This window comes from Nycticebus coucang, chromosome 11 (genome assembly GCF_027406575.1).
Source record: "Nycticebus coucang isolate mNycCou1 chromosome 11, mNycCou1.pri, whole genome shotgun sequence".
Lineage (NCBI taxonomy): Eukaryota > Metazoa > Chordata > Mammalia > Primates > Lorisidae > Nycticebus > Nycticebus coucang.
In genome coordinates this window covers 43571951-43591009 of record NC_069790.1, presented here as the reverse complement: position 1 = coordinate 43591009, position 19059 = coordinate 43571951, and the positions used below count along the sequence as shown (strand labels likewise).

The following is a 19059-nucleotide window of genomic DNA, read 5'->3' as shown; positions in this document are numbered from 1 at the left end:
TTTTCTTTACTTTTAAATGAATATTTAACTTTGGACAAAATATTTTAAATGTTTTTCATCTAAAATATGGTAAGCATCAGAGAACTATATGATGTTTTTAACCTGAGGCAACAGTTAATCTACAAAAAAAAGTTAATCTAAATGAAATTAATATCCAAATAATATATGCCAATTAAAAAACTCTGAGAAAGGAATTAGCAGTCATTTAGCCACAATGTCTAAGAAAAATATGGATATATGCTAAGACAATTAAGAACTTTAAAATTCCATTCAAGTTGAGCACTTAAAGAATTAAAAGGTCAAGGAGAGAAAATTTCCCTTTTTCCTGAGCCTTGCTAAAGTCAGAAAAATCTATAACAGTGGAATCAAATTTAGTAAATTCTATGACTTTTATAAGACTTTTTAGAAATTACAACTTGTAACCTTTTTAGATTTTACTAATTCTTCTTTATTATACATTATAGTCAGGAAATTCATAATTTAAAAAGAACTAGAAGACACAGTTTTCTTCTATTTTGTCTTAGCACATTTGCTTTATTATTAAGCTCCAAAGACATACTAGCTGAGAGATCTGTAATCTCTGGGGACGTATATGGCATGGTTCAGAAGTGGAAGCCACCGTTTGATTTCAAGATGGCTTCATCTTTGTAAAGGGCCATGAACTTACTTAAAGAAGAACAACAATAACAACAAAAAACACCAAACAACCAAACAAAAGAGTCCTTTTTTCCTAAATCCTTACAATTACCAAAAATTTGAGGAAAGGTAAAGGTGCACACTTGTAATTGACTTGACAAAGTACATTTGGGAAGAAAATCTGTTCTGGTGATGCTACTGAGAAAACCTGGTTTTTAGTTTATTAGAAAAACTGAAATTATAACTTCAGAATACCTGAATGAGGCTTTTTAGAAATTGTATTGGCCAGGTCATCTTGTTAAAAATTACTAAGCCTCCTCCTCCCTGTACCCCCCAAACCCACCTAAGTGTGTCTATAGTGTTGCTTAAATGGGCACTTTGTAGGTTAAATGCAATGCCTTATAATGGAAATTATATTTCCATTCTATCAGGGTTTATAAAGGTTTGTTACTGCCTGTTTGGAAAACATTATGCTAAAATATTTGAGAAAAATATTACGCGACCATTTTCATCTAACAAGTTAGAGTTAGTGATTATGCTTATTCCTTTTTCCATGGTCTAGAACTGTAAATTCATGAACTAGATTTGAGCAACTTCTCATCTAGGGCTTTAGTTTATTTCTTCTTATGAAGGTGAGAAAAATAAAAATAAGTCTGTTCAAATGCTAGACTTTCTCAAAAAAAAAAAAAAAAAAAGCAACCCTCCCTAAAGAGCCTAAATCCTTTAATTATATCAAAAATATCTTAAATATGAAGTCAGAAATTTAATAAATGGATAAGAGGATTAAGGTGAAGAATATGGCACAAGTAAATTTAAACCCTAGTATATTTAACAAAACTCATTAATGCTACTTAAAATCCAAAACTGAACAGATCAAATCAGACCCCCAGATACTTAGCCAGAAGATGAGCAAGAAATGACCTAGCCTTACTCTTCACAATGAAAGAACCACAAATGCATAACATAGATATATTATAAAACCATAAATGTATACCTTCATACAATACAAGAATTCTATATGTAACTTTATTTTTGGTGATTGGAATCATTTCACAAAAGTGTATCCCCAGTAGAGAGTCAAAAATGTTAGTTGTCATCTTACTTTACAGTAAGAATGAAGTTTAAGATTGGTTGAAACCAACAAACTAATGTAAGTAACATACTAGTAAGTGGTATATAGATTCCTTCAGTGAACTGTGTTTTAATATACAGAGGTGGCCAGAAAATCTATACACAATTCTACGAAATGTTATCTATGTATTACTTTTCAAAGTTGAACTGAAGGTACAATTACTGGACAAGTGTACCCAGACATGCTAGGCATATCCATTTTACCTGCAATTCACACACTTTTGGGGAATGACTGATTTCACTGCCAACAACATCTTTTAAAATGTATACATGTTTTTGGCACCCTTGGTATTTTACTTAGCCCCAATTTCAGCTTGCAAGCCAATGAACAGAATTGAACTTCCTTTCCTTATGTCTTAATTTGGATACTTCCCATGAGAAAAGTATTTTTTGATGAACAATAACAAAAAGGTTAAAGCATGTCCAATCACAACCATTTATTTGCTTGCGTTTCTGAACCCTTATTTTGAAAGATTTGTCCATATAGATCGGTGGCCTAATTACTTTAATTATGACTTTTGGGCATTAAATACAAATTTTGAAGCATTTGTAAAAAAGAAAATTGTAAAAATGCAGAGACTACAATACAAAATTTTAGCTGGAAAAGAGTGACAAATTCTTTGTGGTACTCTTTTTAAACACTATTTCCTTATCTTCTTCCTGAGAGTTTCAGAATGACATAGTGATTACAAACATACGAGATATAAACAATGACGGAAGCATAATAATCATGAATAGTGTCTTTGTAAAACATCTGTGTTCTTGTTCCATTAAAATCTAAAGTCTAAAAGGATTCATTATACTAGAGATGTGTTTATTATTAAACCAACTCATTTTTAAACAGCATTAGTATCGAATTGTCACTGCATTCAGTAAGAGGAAGTTGAATCTTAATTAAAATATACTCCCTTACAAGTTACCAAAGTTGAGTAATGAGATGGAAGGAAAACTAATAAACCTCACTATTTTCTATACACAAACCCATAGGCCAAACATTACTCATCTCTGATTCACAATGGAGAAAACACCTCTGTATTGCCCATTGTGATTATAATCAGAAATGCTGATAGGATCTCTCAGAGACAATAATCACCTTTCTAATTTTATAAACCATTTTGTTTTCTATGTACAGACTGGGGATGAAAGTAAAAAATTTACATATGAACAAATTCTATAACTTTCCCCTTCTCATTCCAGGAAAATGATTTGGATAGATAGTTCCTGATTCTGGACATCACTTAAACTTTTCTCTAAATAACATATGATATCTAATGGTCAATAGACCCCAAATACTTCTAAGCATTCAGATTCATTCCCTTGGGCTTAGAATTTCCAATCTTACAAATTATTTTGACTTCACATTTTTCCTGTCAAGTTTCACCTTCCACCCTACTTGATGGTTTCAAGTCTTCCAGCGTGCACGTGATTTCTCTACTTGGTACAGTTAATCACTGCAATTTTAGAGTTCTTTGTACAGCTGCTTCTGCAGTTTGGATAATTAGTGTTTTGTAAAATGAAAATAAACACAAAGATATCTCCCATGTTCAAGCATTATTTAAAGAAAAGACTACATAAAACTGATGTAGGCAGTGCACACACAACACATTTGATTTCAAAGGGTTGAAATAATGCCATGTCCATCAGAGAACTTTCAAATTAGAGACTAATTACTAGATTTCGTCTTTTAGCCTGTTGGTCATGCCTTTTTTTTTTCTTTTTACTATTTATTCAAAATATCTGAAATTGAATGAAAACTAAAGTTAAATCCTGCTTTCATTTTTCATTGATATTAATAATAAAGCAGGAGTTTATAGGACAAATAGCTTACAGGAAATCAGATGACCTCTAACAACATTCCTCAACGTTTTCTGTAAGTCCACAACACATATTTTCTTTTTTTTTTTTTTTTTTTTTTTTGTAGAGACAGAGTCTCACTTTACTGCCCTTGGTAGAGTGCCCCCGTAGCGTCACACAGCTCACAGCAACCTCCAGCTCCTGGGCTTACATGATTCTCTTGCCTCAGCCTCCCGAGCAGCTGGGACTACAGGCGCCCGCCACAACACCCGGCTATTTTTTTTTGTTGTTGTTGCAGTTTGGCCGGGGCTGGGTTTGAACCCACCACCCTCGGCATATGGGGCCGGCACCCTACTCACTGAGCCACAGGTGCCGCCCACAACACATATTTTCTGAAGATTACAAATAGGACCTCAGTGGTCAGATTCATTGACCTTTTTTTTTTGGGGGGGGGGTAGGTTCTATTCTTCTTAACTACAGCAACTATTTCCTGGAAACGCTATTCCAAACCTCTGAGATGCAGAATCTTCTGAAGTAAATGCTTATGTTTTTAATATAATGTATCTCCCCTTTCTCAATTGCACCACTACCATTTTATAGCAAGTATTTTAAAATACTGGCTTCACTAACTTGAGTTGCAATATTGCCTACCTGTGAATATATGCATCCCCCACAAATAAATGCCCTCATTGTAACAGAAGGTAGAATATAATGTCAAAACAATTTATTTTTTATTTTTTTCTTAATTTTTATTAAATCATAACTGTGTACATTGATGCATTTACGGGGGCAAAATAATTTCTTATGTTATCACATGGGTTGGGATAGTGATGAAATCCCACCAAAATAAAAATAATAAGGGATGATACTAAATATTTTTAAGTAACTTAGAGATACCTCAATACCATCTATTTCTAATAATTTATTATTTGTCCTAAGTCTCTTAAGAGAGGCCCATAATGTCCTACATTACTCTACACTCGTTGCTTTTCCAGTGTGTGTTCTTCAATACTGAATCTCTTTTTAACTATATACTTATATGAGTTAGAAATGCAATAACACGTTGAGAAGAAAAAGGTATAGTATATAATTTAACAATTTGGAGATAAAATATTTAATTTTCCTCTTCATAAGGATCTGAATTACGGTCATTTCTCATAACTTCTTATAAAAACTCTGCAGTATATTATATGAGAATTCTTAAAAAAAAAATCCATGGAAATGCTTATGAGAAAACTATGCATGGACTTAAAAGTTTTTTTGCACCAAAATAAACTCTAACTTGTAATAGCATGTCCGAACAGGATCTAGCTAGGAAGAAAGATGAGACATTGGTTTGATAAGCTCCCCTATTTGAACCAATAAGAATTATGCTAAAATTGAAGCAAGAACAAACATGAAATGTATGAAGTTTGAGTGAAAGAATAGTGAAATCACTGATGCTTTCTGAGTTTATGGGTGCATTGCTGCAAGCTTAGCAGTTGGATAACTTGTTTTACAAAGAGACGATATGATGTTAAAGATAAACCCCATAGCACCAAACCATCCGCATCAATTTTTGAGGGAAAAATTTATCTTACTTGTGCTGTAAATGAAGAGAACCAACAATTAATAGCACAGGCAATTACCAAGACTGTAGACATAGTTATTGGTTCAATTTACACAATTCTGACAAAAATAAATAAATTTAGGCAAACTCTCCACTAGATACTTGCAAAAACTTTTGTTCTCAGATCAGCTGCAGACAAGAGCAGAGCTTTCAATGGAAATTGTGAACAATGGGATCAAGATCCTGAAGCATTTCTCTGAAGTAACAAGAGATGACACATGTTCTACTAGCAGTTGGGTTACCAAGAGTTGGAAGTAGACCAGTCAAGAGCAAAGATCATGGCACCAGCACTTCAGGATGCTCACGTCATTTTGTTTCTTGACGCTCTGGAGAACCAAGGAACAATTGTATCTGTTTACTATGAGGATATTTTGAGAAAGTTAGCCAAAGCTTTAGCAGAGAAACACCTGGGAAACTTTACCTGAGAGTCCTTATCCACCACAAAAATGCTCCTGCACATTCCTCTTATCTAACATGGGCAATTTTGTCAAGAGTTTCACAGATCTCTGTAGAACTTCCCTTCACACTGCACAGAAACTACCCTATTCCAAGTGAGATGACATGGCAGGTACAGCAAACATCAGCCCTCCCTCTTCTCCACTGGACTAATAACTACTGTCCAACACATGTGTATCAAAGAAGGTTATCTATGGGCTAATTCACCTACAAAACAAAGCTATGCAACTCCATCTTATTGTGTTTAGAATATATGCCCTTGTTAAATCTAAAATGTTTCATCTCCTAGGCTAAGAACTTCATGAGGACTGAAAGAATGTTGGAAGCTCGTACTCTGCACAGTGCCCAGCGCAGTATGCAGTGCACAAAAGACCTGGAACACTCAGAAAATAAGCTATGTGATTGGGCTTAAAATGAATAAAAATATTTGAAAGCAAATGTAAAACACAAATTTTTAGGTTGAACCAAATGAAATAAAAACAGTGTGGAATGAGATAGATCTTTTAAGAATGTATTTAAGAAGATATAATTTAAATGGAATTTTATTTTTTATTAGTGTTAAGCTTGGTATCTAAAAGGATATAGTCACTATATAACTGAGGAAGACATCAATTTAAGCGACTTGAGAATGTCTACAAAGCTGCTAAAGATCAAGAACTTAAAGATAAGGCTGAAGAAGCCCACTTCAATATTGCTTCAATACTTTTTTTCACTTACAGGCAAATCCTCTCTCACAATAAAAATTAGAAAATAATGATACAAGTGTGCTAATGTGTTGGATATGGATCTGACTCAAAGCAAACTCTTTAAAAACAGTTGCACAGATCATGTCAAAAATAAGTGTCCCTTGCTTTGACCCTGTATCACCCTGCTATATGCTGTTACCACTCTACATGTCAAAAAAATTATATACACATATATTGATATATGTACATGTATATAATTGGCATGTTTCTCATGAATAAACATTTATAGCCTTATTTAGTTATAAAACCCTTAATTTGCACAGGGATGGATAGAAAAGAATATACCTAGTTTATGGCCTACAATATCAGCGTCCTGGTATTATCATGGCAGGCAGCACCTGGTATGGCTCCCAGTGACCACCGCACTCCTCATATTCGTGTAATGAATGTAATCACCTTCTCTGAATGTAGATGGATCTTAGTGATTTGTTCTGGTGACGAGCATATAGTAAAGGTAATGGGATGTCACGTGGTGATGTTACTACAGAAGACTGATTTCTGTTTTACTCTCTCTTGTCCACTTTCTCGCTTGTGCTGATGCTGCAAGACACATGGAAAGGCCACTTGTGGCAAGAATCCGAGGTGGGCCTCAATCTAGGTGCTTATGAATTGGGAAAAAGTAAGGCCTCAGTGCAGCAGCCCAAAAGGAACTGAATTGTGGCAAGAGCCACATGGGAATGAGTGAGGAAGAGGGCCAGAGGGCCCACAGAAACTGTGATATGAAATGTTGTTTTAAGCTACCAAGTTTGGCTTAAGCAATAATATCTGACAAATACATTGTTCAAAGAAGTAGTCATTAATTTTCCATGGTAGTACCCTAAATTTTCATAAAGTTGCATCGTTTATTTAAAAAAAAAACCATGAATACCAATAAGCAGTTATATGTAGTATAAAAGGAATAAAATCTGTTTGACAGATTGGTAGGGTGACTATAGGTAAGAATAATCTATTGTACATTTCAAAACAGCTAAAGAGAATACAGTAGCACGTCCGCAGCTGAACACCTGCACACACTGACCACCTCCTTCATGGATCTAATTTTCACAGACCAGACACACCACACATGTACGTATCAGCACAGAAGGCCTAGTCCCTTATGTTGACCACCTATGTATGTTGACTGGTGTGTTACAGTCCCTTGGGTGCCTACAGAGGTTCTATAATTCAACTATTCCTAGCATTAAAAAAAAAGAGCATATTCAACGTGAAGGATATCCCAATTACCGTGATTCGATCCTTATACATTATTTAAATGTATCAAATCACTACAAGTATCCTGAAAATATGTATCTCTACTATGTATCAATGGAAAAAAGATTTGTTGCTAAAGTTTTGTATCTAATATTGCATTTCACTTACATGTGTTTAGGTAAAAAAGGGTTTAGTGCCACTCTCTAATGAGGTCTGCCACGTAAGACTAACCAAACTCCCTAAAAACAATTTTGTTTTTCAAACAATTTTAAAGACATTATATTTAATAAACTTCATATTTTCCCAAAGAGTGACTAAGTCTAAACAATAAAAGCGAAAACACTATTGAAAAGTGAAAAAATATTGAGTCTCATAAACATTCCCACATCTCAAAAGCCTGATTACTCTGAACAGGGTATTACAGATTTCCGTAAACAGAATTGGTATTGCATGTTTGGTGTGCATGCCATATGATTCAGTGCCATAAAAAATACTGCGTGTTTAGTAAATAATGCCCAGTTAAATTCCAAGTAATGGTTCATTGCAGGAAGCTAAATTTCTAAGTTTAATATTACCTATAATTATCATTAAGAAAAATTTCTTTATTTGGCTACTTGGTAACATACAGGCATTTGTTCTCCAATGATCAGACATGTTTAAAGGATGACTTCTAGTTCTAGAGGACCAGAGGAAATGAGGGCCTCTGAGCTGAAAAGACTGGGGTCAGTCACACCCTATACCTTCATATCCTAGGGGTCAAAGGTATAGTAGAGCAGTCAGATCTGTTCGTGTGTTCTTGTTAGATTATTATGAATTTACCTGAGATAATTACAAGGGCATTCATAATTAACAATTTTCTGGATATTCTTTACAGTAAACTGAAAACCTCTAAACAACAGAGAAAGACAGTATGTAACTCATCAAGTAGAGTGATCAGGTTTATACTTTATGAAACAAGACCAATTTACATTCCTTTATCTAATTTCGTGTTGTTATAAAATAATTTCATTTTATCATTTGCTATCCTGTTTTGAAATTTATGAGATTTATACAAGGATTCCCATAAATATTTTACAATTTTTTTTTTTAATAAAACCCCAAATTCACAGAACTGGTTTGGAAATTTCTTCCTTTTTATATACCTTCCAGATCTAAAGTAGTAGGAACAAAAGAAAGGTGGAATTCTGGAGCAGAGAGGGGTCAGGGAGCTCCTCTGTTTCCTCCCCTGACCTCTCCAGGGCTTGTTTCTGCGGCTCTGCCAACTGGAGCTGATCTTTCCAACATCCCCCATCCTATTACAGTATGCACCAAACCAAACATTGTTTTCAACAGTCCTATTTCCCACAATATCAAACTCAGTAGCATGACAGCTCACTGGAGAAGGAGAAAGAGAAAGGGGATAGACCAAAACGGCACGCACTCCCTGCCTCGCCGCCATGTGTAACATTTTTGTCAGAGGAATGCCCCTTTGTTGTCTTTGACTTTAATTTTATTTAAATGTGTAAGAACAGTTACCTCTCTGAACTATACTGAAATATATAAACTATAACGAATGATTTCTGTGTGAAATAGAGGAAATGGTATAGCTGAAGATTTTGGTCCCATAATGAGACAAATGAAAAACCAGGTTCAGTTCCAGAACTACCATGTAACAAGAGTTACGTTGAGTCCCCGAAAATAGCCATGTCTGACACAGGCCTTAATGTGGAAGTTTTGATATCTACATTTTACAAATGGAGAGTCCGAGACCTAGGAAACTTACATTACTTGTCCCAGGTGAGATAGCTATTTTTTTTTTTTTCAATTTAGAGGGGAATAAACACAAATTTGGTAGAAAAACCAATTGGTTATAAAGTTATGGTTCAAGGTTATAAAGCCTTGAACCTGTGTGTTTTTTCTATCTCTAAATCCCCAAGGATATAAAAGGCACAGGTTAAATATAAAACTGCTACAAGACTTTATAAATTTTATAGACTTTAAGATTTTTACTGTCAAGTTTATATTCAAAAATTTGTTAAATAAATGTATACCTTAAATAATAAAAAGTCATCATAAAAAGTATTTTAGGCTTCTACAAAATTAAGACCACAAACTCTAAGCCATTGATGCTAGAAAGATGATCAGAACTCATTCCCCAAACAATTTTATATCATGGACCTCCATTGTGACTGGCACAGCAAAATTAGATAGCAGTGACAAATTCAGCATACAAGTAATATTTTATAAGTACAAATATTTAAATATGAAAAAAGGGACTAAGATCCTTCATATGGATTAAACTATGAAAGCTCATTTTAATTATCCATAGTTAAATGTTTATACGGTAATTTTTTTTCTTTCCTAACACTCAAAGTGAGGGTATATATGGTTATTTTAGAGGGCAGGATAGGGTCTAGTTTAAATTTCTTCAACAAATTATAAAGGCAAACTCTAGGGTGCACTTCTAATCTAGAGAACATATTTCAAATCTTTCCAAATTCATTTGCAACATGAGGAACTGACCACTGGGTGATAAAGTCAGAAAACTTTCAACAATGTATAAACAGCAAGGCCAATTTTTTTTTTTTCAGTGTAAAAATCAATTTATTATACAACAATCATACAGAATGCTTTTTATCTAAAAAGAAAAATGGCTTCTCCAGACTCCCTGTCCACCCCAGTCATGATAGCATGTCCTTAAGATACAAGTACTTTCAAAGGAAAACAAAGTGATGCCCTTATTTTCCAAAAAGGAAGCCCCCAGAAATATGGAAACACTGGAAAGAAAATAGACTCTTACATATAAAATGTGGTTCTATCCATCACAGTAAATACCATTTTGCTTTAAAATAAAAAAAAAAAATACTTCCCTAATAGAGGGGCAGAGTACTTTATCCCCTAATACGTCCACATTCACAGTATATAATTTTAATGGGTTACAAATTTCTGTATTTCATTCCATTTTAAAAAATTGAACAGATATGATCCATCGGGCTAAGTTTAAGCTATCCACAGAGGGGTTATTTTAAATGATGAATTTTCTTTTTGAGATTGAAAGATTACTTTAAAATCAATTTTGAAAAAACGTTATTTGATGCTTTACACTGGCACACCTAAGAAACCTAGTAAATGTGGAATGTAAAGGTCTTAGCAAAATAACTAAGAAAATGCTACAAAAGCTATGTTAACTAGTGTGATGAAAATGTGTCAAATGATCTATGAACCAAGTGTATGGTGCCCCATGATCATACTAATGTACACAGCTATGATTTAATAAATAAATAAATAAATAAATAAAAAAGAAATCAAGGACATTCAAATATTTAATAAAACTCTCCATGATCTAAAATCAATATATACATATGGGGTGTACCTAGAGGTGAGCAAAGCATCTGGCAGGGTTTCTTACAGGAGTATTAAAATATAGAAAAACTGCTTAAAGATGACTGTTAAATGCATTTGTCAGTGGATTATTAAAGAAAGATTGGTAATTGATCACTCACAATATTGTAGAACATTTATAGATACTACAGAAGGAATCAGTCCTTACTCTTCTCCAAATCAGTATCTTTCTAAAGGTAAACATGAAATACAGATATCTAAACTGTACATTATAAGCTATGATCTGAATCAAAAACAATAGGAAAAAAACAAGTTTAAATTCACCAGAGAAACGCCTATATGTATGTAAAAAGAAAAGTCTATACAAACACAAACAAGATTATCAGAATCATGTATTAAGTTTTTTAAAAAGCTTAATTATATTCAACTATAAACAACATATTTGTTAACACCAAAGGTACAGAAAAAAAAATCAAAGGCCATATATATTATCAGAAATATCACATACACAACAAGGTAGGTCTTCTCTGAGAATGAAAAAAAAAAGCATGTATGTGGCACGTACTTTGAATTCAATACATGCTCTTCTAAGGAGGAGCTATTAAACTGAAAGCTTATCCAAAGAAGTACTCAAAGAAAAATGATGAAAAATCTAGAAAGAATTCTCTAATCAGAGATTTACAGGGATATACAACTACCTAGGAAAATATGCTAATGACAATTATAAGGAAGGGTTAGATTTAAGAAACAAAGTGTAATTTGCAAACACTATAAAAAGTTGCATCTCACAGCCCCACAACACTATAAAAAGGTGCATCATTTCCAGCCCCATGGAAAGCACAAACCAACTCCAGGACGTTCCAACTTAATATATCCTTAGTGCTAAAAGAACACTAGCATTAACTAAATGAAAAAATTCATACTGAAATAAAACTGTATCTAGAAGGCAGTTTATTTACTTAGGAATACTATTTGTGAATAGTGTTTTCCAAAAGTTGCTACTAGAAACCCTTAATCTTATGAGTTGTCCATGAGCTAACTCCAGCAAATGAAAAGTGGCATGCCCTCAATTTGGAGATGTGAAATGTTCATTAGTATGTTGAAGATTTGTGAGAGCCCTTCATTCAATCTGTTTAGCTCTATTGATGCTTCCTAAACTTTTTAACCATATCTTTTCCGATAGCATATCTGGTGGACATCCCAGGGTCTTTGGGTAAATATTCCCTTAGATGAAATTATGCATTGCTCAGTAAGTTAGGTTACCGAGTCGATTCACACCTGTCTTTGAAGACAAAATAAAGCCTGGTATCTTAAACATTCTCACATACTTGAAATATCTTCACTATTGCATACTTAAGAAGAAACAAGGAATGCATAAAGAGGCTATCTTTGCTCCCTAAAATGATGACAGAGATATCTTACAGGCCTGAAAGGTTTATCTCCTTGTCCAATCTTGGTGGCTTAATAGAGAGCTGGGTTAGCAGGTCCTCAGCTCAAAAATAACAAGGGTCTGAAACCAAGCTCCAAAGCTTCTCCTTTCCAAAAAGTCCACTTTTCCAGTCAGGGAGTTTTCACAAGTACAAAGTCACAAAGATAGGTATCCCACCCCCTAAATATGTACGGTATGCTGGTTATGGGAATACTTTCTACCAAGGTTGCCAGATTTAGCAAATAAAAATAGAAGATGCCCAGTTAAATTTGAATTTCAGATACACAGACAAGCCTCTAAAGCAAGTATCTTCTATGTAATATTTGGGACATACTTAACACTAAAAATTATAGTCTATCTAAAATTAAAATCGAACTGAGAATTCTATATTCTATCTGGCAACACTACTCTCTACGAGAAAGTCAACTACAGTGTATACAGGCCCCTGTCCTGGGACAATGAGTGCCAGGAATTACATAACATAACAGGCTCCCATTTCTCTGAATTTCAGATTTGTCTCAATGAACTATTTTATATCTTCACAAAGTGGCTTCAGTAGTATATCTCTACAACTCATTTGTACAACATAAGAAAAAGCACTGATTTATTTTCCCATGATAACAATCTGGAGTACCACCAGAAAAAAACAGTTTATTAAAAAAAATTATTTCCCATTGAGGATACAGACCTTATGTTACCCTGCCAATTATCCATCCTTGGGCAAGTACTCGTCTCCTTAACTCTTGGTTGTCCTGATGTCAATAATCCCTATAGCACTAACATTTTACAATTCCATTACACTAAGTAAATGAAACTTTGCTTTGTTCTTGATGACTAAACTAAGGTTATCTTTGCATAGTTTGGAAGCGAAGGAAATCACCACCTCAACATTAAAAAATAAAACATAACAAGGGACCAGCTAAAAGATGGTCCTTATATTTAATTAAAGTCCACTATTTCAAAAGAAATGTTACCCACAGGCTAAATATGCTACAAATAATTTTATAAATAGTGTCTGCTGTTCATCATCCATATATAACTTTAAATACCTTTCATTTTCTAGACAGTACCAAATCACTTTTATTCAAGTTTCTAAAAAAAGCAGTTGACAATTGAACTATTAGCCTCCTGTGTGGTGCCTTCAAAAAGCATAAAATGCTGGTAAGTCTGATGAATAAAATCTATATACAAAGAGTAAATCCACTTTCTCTAACAGATTCTCCACATACTTTGTTTTAAGAAGTATTTCTTGGCACAAAGAATCTATAATGCTAGTTCATCTGCCCTTCATTGTGATTAACTTAACTACTGTTAAACACAGTGACAGGCAATGCATGTCTCCGGTTAAGTGCCACGCTCTGTGAAAAGGTAAATGCCAGGTATTGCTTTCAGGTGATTAACATGAGGGGGGAAAACACTTGACTACTTTAGCAAATACAAAAATAGGCAATTTGAATGATATCACTGGCCAAGAATTGTAGCCTGATAGGGTTGCCAGTTAAATATAAGAATTCAGTTAAAGGTGAAATTCAAATTTCAAATTCCAAATTTGGAACATACCTACAAAAGCCTTTGCTCATCTGAAATTCAGTTTTAACTGGGCATTCTGTATTTTATTTGCCAAATGTGACACTCCTATGTGAAATACCCATTATGAGATAATTGTCAATTTTATTATTTTTTGTCTTAATCAAAACACTTGTGATTTTTATTTTTCTTCTAGATTCAAGAATTTCTACTATTATAGCACACACTCAGATGAGCAATTCTCAAGACACAACTTTCCCTATCATTAATACCCCTTTTCTTTTATCAAAATCAAGTTTTCACCATTAAAATTGTAATCTATAAACATATATTCCAAAGCCATCAATATTTCACCTACCTGTGGGTAACATATGAGAAGGCCACATAGCAAAATATTTCTTTTTTTCATTTCCTTTGCAAATCCCCTAATCCACATTAGGTTTTCCATTTTCTGACCAAGAGGTACTAATTTAAAGTCAATAAAATGCACCTGCAAAATATAAAAGGCAAAGTTTAGAAAAACATTTTCTCCAAAAGTCACTTAAAAATATAAAACAGTAAAGAAGATCAACACACATATGATTACAATATTGCAATTGTTTTTATTAATTTGTATTAATTTTGACTTATGGTCCAAGCCACAAATATTTAATAACATTAATGAATGCTCCTTTGTAAATACAGATATAGTAGTACTCATTGGGAACACAATGTTGAAAAATATAAAATACTAATATTCTACTTCAACTTACATCAGAGTTAAATGTCTGAAAAATATGATTTTATCAAATCATTCAAGTTAATTCATTATTTGTAACTAGGCTAGCTGGCAATATACAATGTTATATATGCTAAGAATTTAATATAAATAAAATTCAAAGGGAGGAATTATCCAATTAAGTAAATTAAGTTTTTTTTAGAGAATCCCTTTCAAATAATTAGTAACTGGTATCCCTAGAAAGTAATTATTCATTTCTTAAGGAAAACCCAGAGGGTTTTTATAAAGAATATTTTTAAGTAAAAGTAGTATTTTTCTTAAAAATATTTAGATAATCATTTTTTAAACTTTTATTGAAACATAATATTTGTACAAATTTATGTGATATATTGTGACATTCAAAGAATATATAATGATTAAGTCAAGGTATTTAGGGTATCCATCACTTCAATACTATGTATTGAAAATATTTCAAGCTCCTCTTTTTACCTATTTTGACATGTACAATACATTATTTGCTACAGTCACTTCACTCTGTAATCAAATATTAGCACTTACCTCTTCTATCTAACTGTATGTTTGTGCCTATTAGTCAACCTTTCTTCACCTCCCGGACCCCCACCTATACTCAACCCTTCCCACCCTCTGGTATCCATCTTTCTACTATCTCCATGAGATCAAGCCATTTAGCTCCCATTTATGAGTGAGAACATATGATATTTGTCTTTCTAAACCTGGCCTATTTCACTTAACATAATGACCTCCAACTCAACCCAGATCGTTATGAAAGACAGGATTTCATTCCTTTTTTTGGCTGAATAGTACTCCATCATGTATGTATGTGTGTGTGTGTATATATATATATATATATCACCTTTATCCATTTATCCACTGATAGACACATAGGTTAATTTCATATCTTTTATTTAAACTTTAAAGATGTCAGAGTGATATTCCCTCATTTCTCTAAACTATTTAGGCTTTACAATATTATCTTGTCTCTGATGGGACCTAAAAGACCTTAACCACAACAACAGCCCCCAAAGAAACAATTTTTAAAATGTTAATGCACATATAGAATAAACACTCAAATATGCATATTCTTTTGTAATATCAAACTTTAAAAACTCAATTATATTGCTTTGTATATATTTATAAACTAGAATCACTTTAACTATACCCACCCTCATATTTTTATACCAATCCCTTGCTTCCACTCTGCCCACCGTATGGAAGTGCATTCTATAGAAAACACACAATAAAACATCTTACCATGTTCCTTATGTAACACATGGAAAAAAATCTTTTTTCTACCTATCACACCACACTTTTCCTTCCCAGGGAAGAATGCTTAAATAATATCTATTTTTAAAGAGCATTATACAATGATGTGTAATACATATTAATTTAGTAGATATTCAATAATATTTCTTAGAACTTTTCATTAAATGTAAGTAAAGACACAGACATACAGTTACTTCCTCCTGAAATCTAAGAAGACAATAGACTTTAAAATGCCCAGTTCAGAGGAAATCTAAAGAGTAGACAAAGAAGGCTCAGCGTCCCTAGCAGTGGTGAGGGCACTGGCCACATACACAGGGGCTGGCAGGTTCGAACTCGGCCCAGGCCCGCTAAACAATAATGACAAGTACAACAACCAAAAAATAGCCAAGCGTTGTAATGGGCACCTGTAGTCCCAACTACTTGGGAGGCTCAGGCAAGAGAGTCATTTAAGCCCAAAAGTTTGAGGTTGCTGTGAGCTGTGATGCAACAGCACTCTACTGAGGGAGACATAGTGAGACTCTGTCTCAAAATAAATAAATAAATAAAATAAAGAGTAGACAAAGAAAAGTAAAGTTTTAGAAGACACACAAGAAAAAAGAAAGAAAGAAGGTTTAAGGTTTTTCTATTTGCCAAACAGCTGGTTACCCTGTGACCTTGGGTGTTTACTTTACTTAGCTTTGTTTCTCCGGAAACCCGCAAAGGTGAAATTTCAGCTGTTTTACCATGCCACATTATTTATGATAAAAATAACACCTGCCCGGCAAACCACAAGTAGGCTAGAAGAACTGTGAATGAACTATAAACAGTAGACCTTCCTTTGGTGTTGCTTAGCTTAAAACCAAGTGTTTCCCTAGCTGGGATCTGGATGCTAAATGTTCACAAGCTATTGCAAGAATGTTAGTTCTTGTTTGTAGCCTGAGCCTTCTAAAACGGAGGCTCACATGCCTCACCTCACCCCTTGGCTGTCAAGGAGGGCTTGTGGGTGGTCTCACTAAACTGAAGACAGATGGTAAGCTAAAGTGACATTCATCTTTGCCCCACTTTCTTTTCCTTGCCCTATACTCTTCTATAAAATTAAACAAACTAGTGTCACAACGACGTGTTCTCAACCTATGAATTTGAAATATTGTCCTGAGCCAAAAATTACTGGCAGTGGGCTGACCTACAAAAAAGGCAGGCTAATTCCCAAATTTTGGAAGTTACAGTCATATGGTATGAACCTGAAACCAGGGGATGAGCTGAGGATATAATAAGGTCTTCTCCTGAGCCTATGCTACAAAATAGCTATGTACTTCCATGCCTGGTGGACTGTGTAACAACACTGCTGTTCAGAGTTAAAGCGTCAAGGTGTTAATACAATTTAACTTTCTGAATTTAGATACCATGAAGATCCCATGGCCACCAGGCCCCTCATAGTTGATGTGAATGAAGTACCTGAAAGACTTTAATGGAAAATTTAGGCAAGCTCACTGCCAGGCAGCATGGATATGTGGACAGCCAGAAATTTCTTGTTCACTACAAATTTTCAGTTCTAAAAATTTTGAGTTCTGAAAAACTCTCATTGTGTATGTGTGTGTGTGTGGGGGGGGGTAGTTTGTGGTAAAAAAAATAGTACAAAGGACAAAATGTACATGACTCTATTTGGTAATTACAGACTCCATGGATATTTGAAATGCACAAAAACTAAAGAATGGAAATATTGATCATGTTAATTGGAGAAGGAATGAGACATACGGTGCAATGGGGACTAGAGCTCTGTACCTCTGCTAAGTGAAGCTGCCATTAACATCAGCTCAAAAGGAAGCTCAAGCTCCCAGGAGCTGGGGCATCTTTCTGGAAGTCAGTTGACACCAGGTACTTATTTTTAATTTTCCAAAAAGAATATTTAAAGGCTTCTGATTCTGGTACATCTGGTACATCAACCAAGTTGACACTGTCTCCCCTTTCCTTCTGAGGTTATGATGCTACCCTCTTTTGCAGACATCTATGAGCTGATGCCATTCCACATTATATGGACCTAACTCCCCTACTTAATGACCAGACACAAGCTAATTTTTCTTAAAGAAACATATGCTGCACCAAAACAATCTAAGCTGAATATAAAGACATGATATAATTGTTTCTAGAGTCCCAGCAAATTCATGAGATGTCTAAACAAAGAACAGATGATTTTCACTCAAGCTATAGATCTATAAAATGAAGCACAGCCTAATTCCTTCAAGTTAATAGCATTTTAAAAAGAAATCAACAGGCCAATACTGTTCACCACAGATTCCATAAAATAAAGAAATGGTGCGTAGAAGTGAGTTCAAGGCAAATTATCTATAAATCTACAAACCAACATTTCTATGTTATCCCTTCAAACCAAGTGCTTAAAATATGGAAAAACTTGAAGACATAGGAAAAATATTACAGGTCCTTTTCATGAATACTTACTATATGCTGAGGATGGGGCTAGTTGATACAATTAACTTTTAAAGAAACACATATATGGATCTTAACCTTGTAAAACATGTAATTAGGTTAACAAAACTCAAGCATGAAGTAGGATGCATCTGAAAATTATCTTGTACCGGACGAAAAGCCCTAATGACATCACGAAAACAAAAGATAATCATCAGCAGATGTTATTCCTAATACTATGAAATTTAAGTTTAAACTTTACATGGTGCCACTAATTTTGAATCTAAAATATACCAATTACTTCTGTCTTGTAAGGAAAAAATACCAGTCGGTACAAAAATACAATCAATTTTAATTTCAAAAAACTAGGCAGGTTTATATAACCACAGCTGAGGGTCAAAATAATCATGATAGCTCAGGAGAATGTAAATGTTTTTGCCTTAAAAAAACAAACTTGCAGCCTGGACAGGCTTACATCTATTAAAATGCAGCAAAAAAATTCATGTACCTTGATTTCTTCTGATTTGCTTATAGCTACATCAAAGAGGTTTTTTTTTTAATAACTTTTTTGCACTGTTTACTAATTCACTACATGGAAATTACAGTGAAACAAAGTTTCCCACTTACCATGGCCTTTCTAACAGTTCTTTCTCATATATACATTTAAGAAGATAAGGATAGCCTTCCACCCTCCGAAAAAATATGTCTAATTTATCTAATTTCATTTTTTAATGAAAGGTAGCATATCTACTCATATAGAGTGGTAAACTGTTTAAACATTTAACATATGGAGAGCTTTATGGCTTTGTGGGTG

General features: G+C 33.9%; 1 protein-coding gene across 8 annotated transcripts in view; it reads right to left on the bottom strand.

Annotated features, from left to right (window-relative positions):
• The window catches only part of CRPPA (CDP-L-ribitol pyrophosphorylase A), a 387693-nt gene that overhangs the window by 105071 nt on the left and 263563 nt on the right, over positions 1-19059 (bottom strand). For 7 of the 8 annotated variants that reach the window (XM_053553590.1, XM_053553594.1, XM_053553595.1 and 4 more), the window contains one exon: positions 14199-14330. In XM_053553590.1, coding sequence (XP_053409565.1) covers positions 14199-14330 — 132 coding nt within the window. Of the gene's footprint in view, positions 1-5402; positions 5497-14198; positions 14331-19059 lie in introns of those variants that run through there. The other variant, XM_053553591.1, reaches the window with a different exon arrangement.